The sequence below is a fragment of the Parus major genome, chromosome 23 (genome assembly GCF_001522545.3).
Source record: "Parus major isolate Abel chromosome 23, Parus_major1.1, whole genome shotgun sequence".
In the NCBI taxonomy this organism is placed as follows: domain Eukaryota; kingdom Metazoa; phylum Chordata; class Aves; order Passeriformes; family Paridae; genus Parus; species Parus major.
The window spans coordinates 2863833-2879624 of NC_031791.1; the positions used below are offsets into that span (position 1 = coordinate 2863833).

The following is a 15792-nucleotide window of genomic DNA, read 5'->3' on the forward strand; positions in this document are numbered from 1 at the left end:
TCACCTGACCCTTACAGGGTTTGGCTGTGGGGCAGGGAGCAGCTGCCTCTGCAAGGAATCAGAGCTGCCAGAGCCTCCCGACAGAGGGATCTCTCCAGGGTTTTTCACCTCACAGGCCACAGCCCCCAGATTCCTGCTGAGCTCCTGCCACACCAGCTCTCTGCAACAACATAGCTCAAATTCCTGATCCGGGCAGTTCCGGGGTGAAGGAAGGCTCCGGAGCCCCTGCTTGGCTCTCGTCTGGGTTTGCAGTGCCTGTGTTTGTCCCCTTCTCCAGGCTCACCCCATCCCAGGCTCCCACCAGGGTTTGCTTTGAGTCTCCCGGGTTCCCATTCCTGTGTGTCCCCAGCCTGGCAAACCCTCACTGGCTTTATTTGACCTCCTGGAGACCAAAAGCTTCCAGGCAAGCGGCTCTTCGTCTGCCAGGAGAGCAGAGAGCAAATCTCTCCGGGCACCAACCCCGGGGCTCTTCAGACGTGTCTCCACGGGAGGGGTGGCCCTGGCGAGGTGCCGAGGTGCCCTGTGAGTCTCCAGCACTGCTGATCGTCCCCAGGGTGTGCCGGAGGATTCCAAGGAAGCCTCGGGGCACTCTAGAAACCAAGTGAATGAAGGGAAGCACATTCCTGCCCGGCTACGTCGACACAGGCATTTCTCGGGGTTGATACGGCGTGATGGGGCTGACTCAGCCTCCTGGGAGCCACCAGTGCCTTGGGGAGAGGAACACCCCCTTAGGGACACCTCCTAGGTCCCTGGCAGTGAGGCAGCAGCAGCGCAGGGTCCGGCTGCACGGGGTCCCTGCTGCCACCCTGCTCTATGGGAAAGGTCCCATCTGGCCACACTGGCCCCGCCAGGGCGGTGCCTTCAACTTCCTGTAGGCTGGAGATACCGATGAGCTGTTGCAAAACTATTACTAAGGCAAAATCATTTAAAAAGTGGGTTACAATTGCGTAACCTGGGACTCGCAGCAATGGTTGCTGCCCACAGGTGGGGGACCGTGCGAGGTCTCTGGTCTTGCTGCTGAGTCTGCAGTGCCCAGACCATCCCTGCAGGGGATGGGACATCACCTGGAAGGAGCTGCTGGTGTTTCCTGTGGAAGAATCCGTCTTTGCTGATCTCCCTGCAGGATTTGACCTGCCTTTTGTTGTTCAATCTGAGCGTGTGTGTGCATGTGCGCAGCAAGAACCTCTCCGGGAGCTGTTTGCCAGACTCACCCAGTTACTGGGAACCAAACCAACCACCCTTCCCCTCCCCTCACATGCTCAGACAAACTCTGCGTGTGCAGGAGGGCTGCGGCTGGGAAGGAGCTTCCTCGCTCCGAGAGGCGCCCAGATCCGGACACCTTCCTCTGGCTTTTCCACCTGGACAGGTACTCCCGGGCACAGGGTACCCTGGGGCTGCTGGGGTTGAGGGAAAACAGCCCCGCAGTGTAACGGGGTGCAGGTGGGAGCTGTGTTAAAGTTTAACAAGGTGTAGGTGGGACCTGGGGCTGCTGTGACTGTGGGGTCAGAGATGGGGATCCCAGAATCACCCAGTGCTACATCAGGACCCCACAGGCCATGCCGGGGTCCCCATCCCATGGGGTGATGCAGGGGGATGGCATGGTGTGCCAGCCCGAGGAGCACCAACGACCACCCCAGGCCTTGCACCTCTGTCCCACTCCCAAAAGAGGCAGAGACCCCCGAAGAAAAGTGGTTCCGCTGAGTTTGCACTCCAGGTGGGAGCTGGGCGCTGTCGGCTCCAACGCCCTGCGCCCACACAGGGCAGGACCCGGCCATGACACAGCGGGTAGGCATCCCAGGGGCTGGCAACGGTGCCGGGCTCTGCAGGAGGCAGACCAGCACTGTCGGCACAGCTGAGCACACCTGAGCACTGCTCTGCTCGGCTGCCATCCAGCACTGGGGGGCCTGTGGAGCTCACACGGTGCTGCACACGCCCCCTGCCACGGGGACTGGCACAGAGCTTGGCGCGGAGATCACGTCCCCTTGCTACTCCACTGCGGGTCCATGACTGGAGCCAGCACTGGGCTGAACTGGGCACACAGGTGCTGGGCAGGTGGGTTATGGGCAGGGGGGTGCCAGGTTGATCTCTTGGGGTCACATGTGAATTGGCATGCTGGCAGGGGGCACAAGCTCTGGGGGTATGCAGAGGCTCCAGTTTCCATCAGCACCAGCTTTTGGGGGCAAAACAGCAGCTCCCCTCTCCCATGGGTTGGGTGGGAATGCAGTGATTGTTCCCCACACCAGACTCCCAGCCAAGGGTTTGCCAGGGAGGAAGATCTGGTTTCAGGTGGGGTGGTGAGTGAAGGTGTGTGGGCACGGGCAGAGGCACAGCCCTGGCACTCAGCACCCACTGCCAAGGATCCCAGCCTGGGGCTACTCAGCTCAGCCACACTTCCCGGTGCATCCCTGGGCCAGAAGTGTGGGAGCACAGCCACAGGTTCGGGGCTTGCTCTGGGCTGGTCCTGGACAAGGACAGACTCCCAGACTGCTCCATGGGCTCCAGCCACTGTTCCAGGCTCTATTCTGTCCCCACAGCCCTGGGACGCTGCAGTGCACTGGATGAGAGGACCCTGATCATCAGTTTGCCATTGCATCCTGGCTATGCCCTGTGCTGGACACTTCCCACGCCACAGCCCCCGGTGAGCAGGCAAGGAACTCCTCCAGGTACGTCTCAGAAGGCACTGGGTGGGCAACAGACAGCAGCAATTCCTTAAAAGTGGGAGTGACCCAGCGTTCTGTGAATCCCTTTGTCAGGGCAGACATCTTCACAGCCCAGAGGCTGTAAAAACTACCTGGGTTTATAAATCCAGGTGCAGTAAAGCCCTGGGTCAGGCTTAGCGTGTCACCCTCCTCACACAGGGCAGCCCAGGCGGAGCTGCAGAGCCGGTTTGGCCATCAGAACCTCCAGCATTGCTGCCAGAGCAGGAGCAGACCACTGGCCAGGGTGGCATGCTGGTGACACACACAGACTGTGACACACACGGACTCTCACTTTCTGCAGTCCCACTGTCACCTGTGTTTGGCTGCCTCAGGTAGCACCTGTGAGACAGAAAACAGGTTCCTGGCATGTCCTAGCACCCCAGTGCTGCAGGAGCAGCCATTTCCCTTTTGGCTGTTGATCCTGGCCTGCTCCAGCAGATCATGCTGCCAGGTTGCACCAGCACACACAATCAGGCATGGAGTTGGTGGCAAGGACTTGCTGGGGTGGCTCATCCCTTACAGCAAAGGCTGCATCAGAAAGATATGCAGAGAGATGGAGTCACCTCTGTCACCAGCAGTGTGTGAGGATCAGCTTTACTGTCTGCAAGGGTGAAGAGCCGCCATCCTAGATGTGTGTAAGGTGGTGGGGGAGAGGGTTCAGAGGTCAATGAGATTTAGTGCAGTGAGAGATGTGCGGCCCCAGCGGTGTCTCCCATTGCTCCTCACCCACCACTCCTTCTGCCTCTCCAGGTCGGGTGACTCTGGTCTCCCTTGGCTGCCATGGATTGGAAAACGCTGCAGGCACTGCTCAGCGGGGTCAACAAGTACTCCACAGCCTTCAGCCGCATCTGGCTCTCCGTGGTCTTTGTCTTCCGTGTCCTGGTTTATGTGGTGGCAGCCGAGAAGGTCTGGGGCGACGAGCAGAAGGACTTTGATTGCAACACACGGCAGCCGGGCTGCACCAACGTGTGTTACGACCATTTCTTCCCCATCTCCCACATCCGCCTCTGGGCCCTGCAACTCATCTTTGTCACTTGTCCTTCCCTCCTGGTCATCATGCATGTGGCCTACCGGGAGGACCGCGAGAGGAAGAACCGGGAGAAGAATGGAGAGAATTGCCCCAAGCTCTACAGCAACACGGGCAAGAAGCACGGCGGGCTGTGGTGGACCTACCTGTTCAGCCTCTTCTTTAAGCTTGTTGTAGAGATCCTGTTCCTCTACCTCCTCCACAAGATGTGGGACAGCTTTGATTTGCCACGACTGGTCAAGTGCTCCAATGTGGATCCCTGTCCCAATACCGTGGACTGCTACATCGCTCGGCCAACCGAGAAAAGGGTTTTCACCTATTTTATGGTCGGAGCCTCCTCCATCTGCATTGTCCTCACTGTCTGTGAGATCTTCTACCTCATCTTCAAGCGAGTCGTCCAGAGGGCAAGGAAGTGGAGGAAATCCACCAAGCACTCCATCAGCTACAGCAAGGCCTCCACCTACCACTGCCACGTCAAGTCAGAGGAGAAGGACAACAAGTCCCAGCCTAGGTGTGTGGCAGCCCTGACCGCTGTCTGAGGGGTGCTGGGAAGGGTGGTGGGGAAAGAAATGTCCTGGTATGTGCCAGGGATGGTTGGCACCACCAATGATGCCACCACCAGATTCTTCAGCCAGGACCTTCGTGGCTGTAAGGGAAGGGGGACATGTCCATGGGAGCTCTCCTGCTTGGGACCATGGGCACATCCCTGGGTGTCTCAGTGGTGTGGACATGCTTGGTGGCAGGTGGGTGCTGGCTGCCTATGGCCGTGCCTGAGGGTGTCTGTTCTTCCCACAGAGGAGAAGAGCCGTGAGCTCACCCATCCCAGCCAGTTCATATTCCCCTCAACTTGGCTTTTCCAGCCTGCCAAAGCCCCGAACTCTCAAGAGTCGACCCCTGTGAAAAATGACTAAACCAAACAAAGTAATGTCCTTGGAGAGAGAGCCACGGGTGTCTGAGCAGACACAGGTAAGGCAAGGGCAGCCCTGGAGATCTGCAGGTAGCGGCGCCACAAGCATGGACATCACAGCAGCACACAGATCCTCCGTGTCCTCTCTTGGGTCTTGCAGCTCTGCCACTCCCATGCTGGGTGTGAGTGCACCCAGCTGGTGCCCAGCCAGGGCTGGTGCCACCCAGTGTGTGCCAGTTCTCCCAGCTCACTGTGCCTCACACATGCACAGACCGAAGCACTGTTTTCTTTTGTACCAAGAAACCAAAGGAATTCTGAGCTCCTTGGCCAGAGCTCTCTTTGTGCACCCAAAGTAATGACAGAGAACCAGGGCTCCAGTCTGTTGGCAACCATTCTGCTGGCCCAGTTTGCCATTACTGGAGTGGGGCAACTTCTCCCCCTTGGCTCACACAAGCACCAAGCCATGTCCTGCCCAAATGCCCTTGCTGGCTCTGCTGCTTCCCTTGGTGCCTCTGTGTGTCCTCTCACCTCAGATGCACATCACACATGGCACAAGCTACAGATCCAAAAGGATCCAAATGTCATGTTTGGAGACCCCAAGATCTGCTCTGTACGTTGGAAATCAGGGGACTGGTGAGGGGAGAAGACATGGATTTGCAGAGGTTCTTCAGGAGCCCTCAGCCAGGTCCTCCTTATCTGCCCGAGCTGAGCATTGGTCGAGCCCACAGCCAAGTTCACGTCCGCCCGTTCCACCTCTCACAGCTTGTCATGCATCATTAAACTTTAATTCAGGAGAACCTCACACTGGCCCCCAAGGAAATCAAGAAGGGATGAGCATCAATTATTTACTAAACCTTGAGAAATATTACAATAAATAAAAATAATCTCCATTTAATTTCTCCTTAAGCAGCAGTAGTGGAGGCTTTGCTATTCCCAGCTCCACTCAGCCCGCCTGCCTTTCACAGCCCCACGAGCGTGTCGGGGTGTGCTGAGGCCCCCCGACAGCAAAGCTCCGTCTGGAACCTGCTGGGGAGTTCCCGGCCGGGCTCCAGTGGGGTTCATCCCGAGAACTGGAGGGACGCGGGATCGCAGCCGGGCTCCGGTGGGGCTCCAGCACCACCCAGCGCCCGCCGCGCCGCATGGACCCTCGGGGGCAAACCCCGAGCGCCTCAGCCGTGGTCCGGCCGGGGCGGGGGAAAACGGAACATCGCCTGGACACCGGGCAGGGAACGGAGCGTCCCCGGGACGCCCCGCCGGGCAAAGGACGAAGGATCCCGGGGACACCCCGCCGGGCAGGGGTTTAAACATCCCCAGGATTTCGGTCAGGGGACGAAGCATCCCGGGGTCTCTGGCTCAGCGGGTTTGCCTTGTGGCGGAGCCGCAGCTGGAGACGAGAGTGCGGAAACACCCGGGCTTTCCATCGTCCCCCCCCAGCTTCGGCCCCGACGGGTCAGGCTACACCCGCCCCGCCCGCCGGGGCCGCCCCCTCGTCCGGGGACCGCGGGAGGGGGCGGACCCCGCACACCTGCGGCTCGGCCCGGCCGGGTACTAAGCCCCGGCCCCCGGTTTCCTGCCCACGCTCCTCCTCCCGTTTCTCCGGGCCCTGAATAACCAGAGCCACCCGGTGCGACCCCTCACTCTCAGCGCGGCCCGAACCCGGCGGGACGTGCCCGGCGTGGCGGAGGTGAGTGCGGGCACCCGGGACCGCCGGGGCACCGCGACACCGGGGCACGGGGACACCGTACTGGATATGGGGCACCCCGCCGCCCCGCCACTGCCGGGTGTTCCTTTAACTGCACAGCCGGCACTTCTTGTGCTTAATTAGCAGTGGTTAATGAGGAGCCGGGGCTGCGGCCACCCTGTCCCTCCCTCAAAGGCGGGCTGAACGCCCGCGGGGTGAGGGCTTGGCTCCCCAGGATCCCGGGAGTGGCAGCAGGGTGGGGAGCGGTGCCAGGGATCCCCTGGCGAGGGGAAGGGGCTGGGGCTAGGAGTCCATCGCCCTGCAGCAAGGGAGCTGGTGGGGGGCTGTCCGTTCAGTTTGGGGTGAGCCCTGAATAGGCATCGGTATGGCAGCGCAAGGGGTTGTGCTTCTCCTCTGACTATCCTGCTCTCTGTCTTTTGGGAAAGCCAGGTTAGCAGCAAATTTGTGAGCCCCCACGGTGCCTCCTTTCCAGGTGCCCTGAGCTCCCTGGGCAGTCCCAAAAGAGCTCCTGGCTGCAGGCTGTCCCCAGAGTGGCCAGGACGGCCATGAGCTGTGGGTGCAAGGAGAGAATCCCTGTCTCTCCCAGGCCCCTGTTCCTGTGTAGGAGGAGGCCTCTGGGGCTCCTAAACTCTGCCTGGAACCCTCCCTCCCTCAGAAGTGGGATTTTCCTCCAAGGGTTTGCTGGGGCACTCTGCAGAGCAGCTATATCCTGAAAAAGCAAGAGGTTTAGGTCGTCACATCTGCCCTGTGCTCCCCAGCATGGAAACTGGAAACTAACATGGCTGCTCTCTTCTCCCTGCTGGCAGAGGCAAAGGGTTCCTAGAAGATGGGTGACTGGGAATTCCTGCAGAAACTGCTGGACCAAGTCCAGGAGCATTCGACCGTGATTGGGAAGATCTGGCTCACTGTGCTCTTCATTTTCCGCATCCTCATCCTGGGCTTGGCCGGGGAGTCTGTGTGGGGGGACGAGCAGTCGGATTTCGTGTGTAACACCAAGCAGCCAGGCTGCACCAATGTCTGCTATGACAAAGCTTTCCCCATCTCCCACATCCGCTACTGGGTGCTCCAGTTCCTCTTTGTCAGCACCCCCACCCTGATTTACCTGGGCCACGTTGTCTATCTCTCTCGAAAGGAGGAGAAGCTGAAGAAGCAGGAGAGCGAGCTTCGAGCTATCCACAGCAAGGACCCAAAGATCGAGCAGGCCCTGGCAACCCTGGAGAAGAAGATGTCGAAGATCTGCATGTCAGAGAGTGGACGGCTCAAGATCCGAGGGGCGTTGATGTGGACGTACATCACCAGCATCATCTGCAAGAGCATCTTTGAGGCTGCTTTCCTCGTGGGCCAGTGGTATCTGTATGGCTTCTCCATGGTGCCCCGCTACGTGTGCAAGAGGGACCCCTGCCCCCATCAAGTGGACTGCTTCATCTCCCGCCCCACCGAGAAGAGCATCTTCATCATCTTCATGCTCGTGATGGGCCTGATCTCCTTAATCCTGAACCTCCTGGAGCTCTTCCACCTCTGCTGCAAGAACCTGCTTAGCAACATCAAGAAGGTGTCAGGGCCAGCTGGACCAAGCCAGGACACCTTTGTGGATGACATGGTCTCAAGTCCCTACGCACCCAAGCACTATCCCTTCCTGCCCATGGCCGAGAGCCACGCGCCCTCGTACCAGACCTACAACAAGCTGTCCAGCGAGCAGAACTGGGCCAACTACCGCAACGAGGAGAACCTGGCACTGGGCAGCAGCACCAGACCACTGTCGGACCCATACACACCCCAGCCTGCTGAAGCCTCAGCCCCGGAGGAGAAGCTGGGCAGCCGGCCCGGGAGCTCAGCCTCCAAAAAGCAGTATGTGTAGTGCCGGGCTGGCCCCGGCTGGCAGGGGGACATTCCTCGGTCCCCTGTGCCTGCAAAGGTGCTGGCTGTGGGCTGGCAGCTGACTCCTGCCTGGTGCTGTGCCCTACACATTCCTCTCTGGAGGCTCCAAAGACCTGCCTGCCCTGGGATGGGATGGGATGGGATGCTCAGGAGCACGGCTGTGGAGCGCAGCTTCAGCTCTCACTAGTTTTCCCCACAGACCCTGCAAGGAAGGAAACTGCACATAGTTCCCCGGGACACCATGTCCTGTGTGGCTTGCCGTGGGAAAGGGAGAAAGCCCTGGAGCCATGCCGTGGAACAGGCTGTCCCCGAGGCCGTGGCTGGAGGCTGCTGACCACTGGGAGCAGCAGTTCAGCCGGACCCCAGAGCCTCTGCTGGCATGAGAGCCAGGAGCGCAGCTGTGGGAAGCTGCTCATCTCCAGCCTCCACACAGAGCAGGCTGAGCCGGGGACTGCCGGGAAAAGCTGGGCTGGGCCAGCACTGACCGATCCTGGCCACCAGCCCCATCCCATTCCAGTGGCCCTGGCACCTGCCCAGGGTTTGCTGCAGAAGCTGACCCCTCCCCATGGGACACAGAGGGGTCAAGCCAGCTCTGTTGTGACCAGCAGATCCCAATGGCTGCAGGGTCACTGTGGGTGACCCAGGAGTGTGAGTTCCTCCCCTCCCAGCCCTGGGCTCTTTCCCATGGGATGTGTGCCTTTAAGTTATTTTTAACCTGCTGCTCTGAGCATGGAGTTTCTGCCTTAAAGGTGCAGTTTGCAGGGACTTTGGGGAGTCATGTCCAGCCTGGCCATGTGCCTTGGAGCCCTGTGGGGTTTAGGGAGGAATCAGCCCAGCACCTGATAGTTTGGGGGGTTTTGTGTTTTTTTATAACTTTGCACTAGTCATCTCCTGCTTTGGGTGGGGGGCGTGGAAGAACCAACTTGTCACAGGAGCTGTCAGCCTGACTTCCCCAGCCCACTGATGCTGTGAGAGCTGATTATTCTCCTGTGACCAAGGGGCTGCAGGTCCTATGTGACCCAGGTGTGAGTGTGAGGTGTGGGCACTGCCCTCAGTACTGTTTCCCTTCCTCTGGCAGACTCCATGTTGCATCTTGTTGAATAAAGTTGGATGAATGAGAAAAGGTACAGGTGCTATGACTGTGCTTCCTGCAGCCTCCAGCTGCCTCTGGGAGGGCAAGAGAGGGTTTGGGGCTGAGGGAGGGGGAAATGCTGTTGTGTGGGAATGGTGGGTGTGGGGTGAAGGGGAAAGTGGACACCCATTTGTGCTGCAGGTGCCACTCACCCAGTGAAAGCACAACCCTCCCTACTGTGGCCTCCTGTCCTCAGGGTTTTGACAGAACTGTCACATCCCAAGTTCATGGTGGCCCAAAGCTGAGCTCAGCCGTGCTCCCTCCACTGCAGATAAACCCAGCAGAAGCCATGGAGCTGCTCATGGCTGCATAATAGGTGGAAATGAGCCACAGATAAAGGCACACAATGTGGCTGGGGCTCTTGTTAAGTTCCCCAGCCAAACCAGGCTAGAGCAGAGCCTGCTCTCTGTCGAGGGCCTCTCCAGTGAGGGTGGGACAGGCTAAAAATACCCTGGAGAAAATGAAATATGGGTGATACGGGGCAGTACCGCTGCCATCAGCCACTGGAGGAAATGAAGAGGGAGGCACCCAGCTGCACTGTCCTTGGGCTGGTGGCTGGGCCCACCCTTGGTTTCCTCCCTGCTGGGGGCAAGGGGGTGAAACCCCCTGGGGTGGGGATCTGGGAACACCACCAGCTCCCAGCTCTTCCCTGTACCCTCCTGGAGGGTGCTGGGGTAGATCTGCTGTGGAAGGACCCTGCTCCCACCATTGCCCAATTGGGACCTCCCAGGCCACCCCAGTGCAATGAGGGGCTACATCCCAGTGCTCCCCAGGTATCAGCAGAGCCCTGCAGCTCTGGGGAGAGCAGCCCAGTGTGCTGGGCCAGGAGGAAATCCCCGAGTGAAAGGGAACAGAGAAACCGTGCCATGTTTACCCACCACGGTGTCCCCGGGTCACCTCCCCTCTACTGGACTCCTATTTTTGTTGGCACTGGGGGAGCATAACGCTTTTCCAAGTGGCCCTGCAAGGTGGAAAACAAGACAGCCAAGACCACCCCCCCTTTGCCTGGATCCAGTGTCCAGGCGCTGCACAAATACAGCTCCATGTCCCACTATTGTTCCCATGTTGTGACAGAGTGGCTCAGGGCAGCTGCAGTGACCCCACGCCGCCGGGACATGCTGCCAACAACAACAGCAAGGGGCTCACCTGAGGGCCAGGCTGGGGAGGGGGCAGCAGGGCTGGGGTTGGCAGCAGCCCCCCAGAAGGTGGGCGGGCAGCCCTTAGGCAAATAAAAGCTTGGAGCTGATAAGAGTCCAGGGTGGCCTGGTGGAGCCTTTTGGCACAGCCCAGGGACAGACAGTGGCTGGGTGGGCCTTTCTCACACCTCCACGTTCCCTCTTGAATAAACAAGTCTCTCCGGTCCCTTGTGGGAACGGCACTCTCTCCCCCAACACCTAGCCCTAGATGATGATGCTGAGCCCCATGTTGGCACAGGCAGTCTGGGGGCTGCAGTGAGGAGCTCCCAGGGGCACCCCCAGAGTTAGGGAAGATTCTGAGGCAGCTATGCCAGTCCTGGAGGGACCACACACTCCTCAGAACCCCAATCCCTGCTGGGGGTGTTGGTCTAACACCAGTCACAGTCCCCAGGAGCCCTGGGGCTCCTCTGCAAGGATGTTTCTGCCTTCCTCCCAGATAGGACCAGCCCATGCCAGGCACCCTGCTCCATTCTGCCATGGCCTGGGATAGAGGACTGTCCTGCCTGAAAAGCTCTGCATGAAGTGCTGGCCAAGCACCAAGAAGTTTATTTTTAAGTTTTCCCAGCATACAGCAAACAGCAAGTGTCTAAATCTGACCCACTCAGTAAGAGGCAAGGTGGGAGCAGAATCACAGCTGAGGGGGAAGAAGGGCAGAGAGCTGGGAAGGAGGGTGCCAGGCAGGGCCACAGCATGGCCACACTTGCCCACAGGGCCCTGTCAATGCCCAGGTGTGTCCTCAGGGGAAGTGGAAGCAGCCAGGAGCATCCTCCTGGGCCAGGCACAGAGCCCTGACCCCAGCACTCTGGGCTTACAGCGTCCACCATTCGGGCAACCCCAAACCAGGAATAATCCTGCCCTTTCCAGCCACTGACAATGGTGCACAGCCAAGGAAAAGTGAACCCCACAGAGCTCCTTTCCTCCCCAGGGTTATATTTAGCCCTCCACTAGGGTCCCTCAATGCACAGGCATGGCAGACAATGCGGCCCTGTGTGAGAACTGCAGGAGGGAGGAAACGCACTCAATAGCTGCATCCTGACATTGTCATTCACCCCCGGCCATTTCCTTATGTGGAGGCACCAGGACTGCAGTGCCCAGCACCCTGTGCCCACCCTGGCATGGGTCCTAACCCTGCCCAGCAGCTCAGAGGATCATCCTGATGCAACACCAGGCAAACAGAGGCTTCTGTCTGCAGAGCCAAGGGCTTTTTGTGGCATGGGAAATCCATGTGGCCTACAAACAAGGACCCACAGTGGTTCCACAGTGGAGACAGGGAATCAACCCTGAGCTGTACCTGCAGGAAGAGCCAGTGCTGAATGGGAAGGGAACATGTTCCACTGCAGCTGTCCCCAGCTACGGCTTGAGGGATGTGACTTGGTGTAGAGCAGAGTTGCTCCTCTCCCACAGCACTTCAGGGCTTTTGCTGGCCACAGAAGGAGCCATCAGGCACAGCATGGAGAGAGCCATAGCAGGAAGAGAGACGTGGAGGCTGGGAGAACTTGGCTTCTCTCAGGAAAAGGGCAAAACCAGAGCCTGGGAAAAGCCTCAGCCGGGAAGGAGCAGATTTCTCTAGGGGCTGTAGGGGACACACTGAGGGGATGTTCCATTTGTTCTCCAGTGCAGCCGAGGTGAGCCCCCGCCGTGTCCCAGGGCTGTGGGGACACCGTGCTGTGGGAAGGTCCGGGTGTCCCGGGGTCACCTCACTGTGGGTAGGTCCAGGGTGTCCTGGGGTCACTGAACCGCACCAGGACAGGACACCAGAGTGTGTCCCTGCAGGTCCCTGCTCCCCCCACCAGCTCCCACCCTGTTCCTCTCCTCCAAAAGCATCATCACTCCAGGCCTTGCAGGAAGGGCCCAGATGGCCTTGGCCCATCCCCGTGCCAGCACAGGGTCACCTCATCCCCAGCCCTGTACAGCTGGAGCATCCCTGCTCTGATCTAACCGGACATCCACAGCAGCCATCCAGGTGTGCCGGATGGCCAGGAGGATCTCACTGTCCCCCACACAGCAGCTGTCCCGCTCCCCTCAGCCACCCCAGTGAGCTGGGGCACAGCTCGCTCCTGGCATCCTGCCTGTGGAAACCACCACCTGCTCCTCTCATGAGCTGTTCACAACGGATCCAAGGAACAAAGCAAGGTAGGACAGAGGGTCCAAAGGAAGCTGCCCTCAAGACCATGCCAAGAGCACTGCAGTCAGCCTGACCCCCCATGAGCCTGGGGCACGGCCACCATAGGCTGGGCTGGGACCAGGAGTACTCATGGCTGCTGGATTCAACCCCCGATCTATGGCACTGTGCAGTCACAGCCAGCCCCAGATGCAGGGACATCCCTGAAGCAGGACAAGCCTTGGAGGATGCTCTCACACTCAACACCGGCCTCTGGACCAGGCATGGTACTCCTTGCCCACGGACAGGTTCACTGCAGGCAGGGCTTCCACAACAGCGCCCAACTGTGCCATGCTGGGAACAGCTGGATCACAAATGCCCTGGACCAGAGTGAGCATTTGCACGTGAGTGGTCGAGTGCAGCCTCGGGAGGGCAGGGTTTTACCATAATGGTTTATTCAGCATAGCTTCCTCTCCCTCTTCGTGAGCCGCCGTGGCTGCTCGCCCTAGCCCTGAGAGCTGCCCGTTCCTATTCTTGTCCCGCCGTCCCGCCGGCACTTCCCAAGCGGCACATTGTTGGGATTCAATGGGAGGAAGGGTGGGTTTATAGCAATGAAGGCTTAGGAGAAAGGCGACAGGTCTGGGAAGCGGCTTCACCCCTGTCCCAGCGTCTGCGGGAATCCACAGACCTGCAGCAATGCCGGCGGACGGACGGGAGTCCCCGGACACAGGGAAAACAGCTGGAAGTACCGCAGGCAGGGGATAGGAGCAGGGCAGGGGCTTCCAGTCAGGTGCCATTAATGCCCAAGCTGTCATCATCTGTCTGTCCTTCCCCAAGGCATCACTCCTGTGCTAGAGCAGCCTCCCCGAGCGACACTGCATGGGCATGGGCCCGGGGCAGGAAATGGGGCAGCGAGCCCCCCCCCCCGCCAAAGCCCGATTGTGGCCGGCTGGCCCTGGGAATGAGGGGATCAATGGGCTGTAAACAGCCGGGGGAGCCGCTTCGTCGCGGGGTGAACAAAGGCATTTCAGAGACAGTTTCCGAGCTGGTCCCAGCTGGGAGAAGGAACAGGACCATTCCCATCACAGCAGACAATAGGGAACAGCCATCACCCCACAGCCTGTCTGGGAAACCAGGAGACAAAGGGGAAAGGGCTACTTCAAGGGACAGTGCCAGCCTGCCAGGGGGACAACGTGGTGGGCGCTGTGAGCCCCAGTGCAGGGCCTGCACCTTCTTCCCGAGGCTCAGCTGCCCTCACAGCAAAGGTCAGAGTGCCAGCGGTGCTGGGCCATGAGCACAACTGACAGCAGCAGTACAGCCCAAGACAGCAGCTCAGGAGGCAAACAGAGCCAGGAGCACGGCAGTAAAGCTGTCAGCAGGTCAGGAATGGCCCTGGCTGGGGCGCAGGACAGCACAGTGTGAACGCTGACTGGCTCCTGACCTCAGCCCTTCCACCAGGCACGGCAGATTTATCGTCCCCAAGAGGGGAAGGCCGGGCCAGGGCAGAGCCAGGGCACCACGGGAAAAAACAAGCGGGGAGGCAGCGATAACCCCAGCCCTGGCCCTGCTCAGGCAGCTCTGGCTGGGGTTTGTCCCTGCCGTGCCAGCGATGCCCGAGTCTAGAGGGGACACTGGCCACCGGCCCCCAGAGCCTGCTGCCAGCCTCTCCCTGCTCAGCACCCCAGTGGGACCCGCGAGCACTAGGATCCCACATGTCGTCACAGCCCTTCTCCTCAAGATAAAGAGGTCAAAGGGAAGCAGATGACACAGCTGGGGGAGCTGGGAGGGAGGTACCGCCACATCATGGGCTGGGAATTTGGTGCCTCCTCCTCCTTCCTGCCCACCACCCTGCTGCCAGGCCTGGAGGCCAGTGCCCAGCCAGGGATAGCAATGGTATTTGTCCCACTGCAGCAGTTGTTTCTTGAACACGGAGGGAGCAGAGACATGCTCAGAAACAGGGCTCGGGCTGTGCTGATGCAGAAGACACGGAGGCCCAAGGATTGACAGAAGTTTATTGTGCAGAGGGCAGAGATCCCTTCATTCCCAACACATCATCCATGCTCAGAGCATGACAATGGAGAACCAAGACTTTCATCGCCCCTGTCACCATTCCTGGGAGGGATGATGGAGGGAGGGGGTCCCCAGAGAGCCCCATGACTGCTGGCGTAATGGGGTTCATCAAGAGCCACAGGGGATCTGGAAGCAGGGCAGCAGTTCTTCCTTTCACTGGTGGTCAGCCTGAACCCAACCCATTCTTCTACCTTCACAGCTTGGAAGAAATCAAACCTGAGGAGACACAGATGGAACCAGGCTGAGAGTATTTTGTGGTTCAGGAGCCAGGCCTGGTGTGAGCTGAGGAGTTTCAGACTCGCTCCGCCTCCATGCACGGTTCCTGGCCCACTCTGCCAGCTCTGGGTACCTTCAGCAAATCCATGGGCTGGGCAAACCTGACTCTCAGAGTGCCCGTGAGGGTGAGGAGCAGCAGGTACAGGAGGGAGGCTGGTGGAAGCAGTACATGTGCCAGGGTAGTCCCCAGCAGCCGCTCCAGGGCACCGCCTTTGTCCAAACCACCCGTTATTAACTCTTTTCGGGGCGGTTCCTGTTGAGCACGGCCCGAGGGGCGAACTCCAGCTTGTCCTTCAAGCTCACCACCTTGGTCAGGTCCTCGCCCACGATCTCCTGCAGCTTGCGGTCCTCCCGCTGCTCCGAGATGCTCTTCTCCTCCTGGGCGGTGGGCGGGGGGTCTCCGCGCAGGAACCACTCCAGCTGGGAGCCCACCAGCCCCACCACGAAGGCCACCGGGAAGGTGACGTACGGGGCCTTGGAGCGCACGGCCGCCCACAGCACGGACCACATGCCTCCCGGGGCGGGACGCGGCGGTCACCGTTCGCACCGGGGCCTCGGCGCTGTCCTCAGGGAATGGGGACCCGCCTGGGCCGCGCCGGGACCCCCGCCCGTCCCCGGCCCCGGCCCCGGCCCCGCTCACCCGGGCCCAGCCCCGCCCGTTCCGGTCATGGCCGTGAGGACTCGGCGGGGCGGTGCTGCCTCCTGGCGGACAGCGCGGGAACCGCAACGCGGGAGGAGCGACAACGGCTGGCGACACGGGGGGAACACTGGGGGAACACTGGGGGAACACGGGGGGGAATCATA

General features: G+C 60.0%; 3 protein-coding genes across 7 annotated transcripts; 2 read left to right on the forward strand and 1 right to left on the reverse strand.

Annotated features, from left to right (window-relative positions):
- Positions 1-616: 616 nt before the first annotated feature.
- GJB3 (gap junction protein beta 3) lies at positions 617-5539 on the forward strand. Of its 3 annotated transcripts, XM_015649027.3 has the most exons (4): positions 627-1366; positions 2535-2663; positions 3450-4237; positions 4522-5539. In XM_015649027.3, exons 3-4 carry the CDS (start codon positions 3480-3482, stop codon positions 4535-4537), a joined length of 774 nt encoding a protein of 257 aa, XP_015504513.1. In that variant the 5' UTR covers positions 627-1366; positions 2535-2663; positions 3450-3479; the 3' UTR covers positions 4538-5539. The 3 variants fall into 3 exon arrangements, with proteins under 3 accessions (XP_015504511.1, XP_015504513.1, XP_015504512.1); XM_015649025.3 differs by having other exon boundaries at positions 617-1366; positions 3450-5539; XM_015649026.3 differs by lacking the exon at positions 627-1366 and adding an exon at positions 1405-2052 and having other exon boundaries at positions 3450-5539.
- Positions 5540-6232: 693 nt separating this feature from the next.
- Positions 6233-9340, forward strand: GJA4 (gap junction protein alpha 4). 3 transcript variants are annotated; one of them, XM_015648988.3, is made up of 2 exons: positions 6233-6317; positions 7142-9340. In XM_015648988.3, the coding sequence occupies exon 2, from the start codon at positions 7162-7164 to the stop codon at positions 8191-8193; it is 1032 nt and encodes a 343-aa protein (XP_015504474.1). In that variant the 5' UTR covers positions 6233-6317; positions 7142-7161; the 3' UTR covers positions 8194-9340. The 3 variants fall into 3 exon arrangements, with proteins under 3 accessions (XP_015504474.1, XP_033375507.1, XP_033375506.1); XM_033519616.1 differs by lacking the exon at positions 6233-6317 and adding an exon at positions 6547-6570; XM_033519615.1 differs by lacking the exon at positions 6233-6317 and adding an exon at positions 6660-6764.
- Positions 9341-14635: 5295 nt separating this feature from the next.
- On the reverse strand, positions 14636-15646 carry SMIM12 (small integral membrane protein 12). Its single transcript, XM_015649032.3, has one exon. It carries the CDS (start codon positions 15496-15498, stop codon positions 15220-15222), a length of 279 nt encoding a protein of 92 aa, XP_015504518.1. The 5' UTR covers positions 15499-15646; the 3' UTR covers positions 14636-15219.
- Positions 15647-15792: the final 146 nt, after the last annotated feature.

Bases quoted from the DNA above. Each gene is read 5' to 3' on its own strand.
- GJB3 (XM_015649025.3), top strand. From the start codon at position 3,480: ATGGATTGGAAAACGCTGCAGGCACTGCTCAGCGGGGTCAACAAGTAC.
- GJA4 (XM_015648988.3), top strand. From the start codon at position 7,162: ATGGGTGACTGGGAATTCCTGCAGAAACTGCTGGACCAAGTCCAGGAG.
- SMIM12 (XM_015649032.3), bottom strand. From the start codon at position 15,498: ATGTGGTCCGTGCTGTGGGCGGCCGTGCGCTCCAAGGCCCCGTACGTC.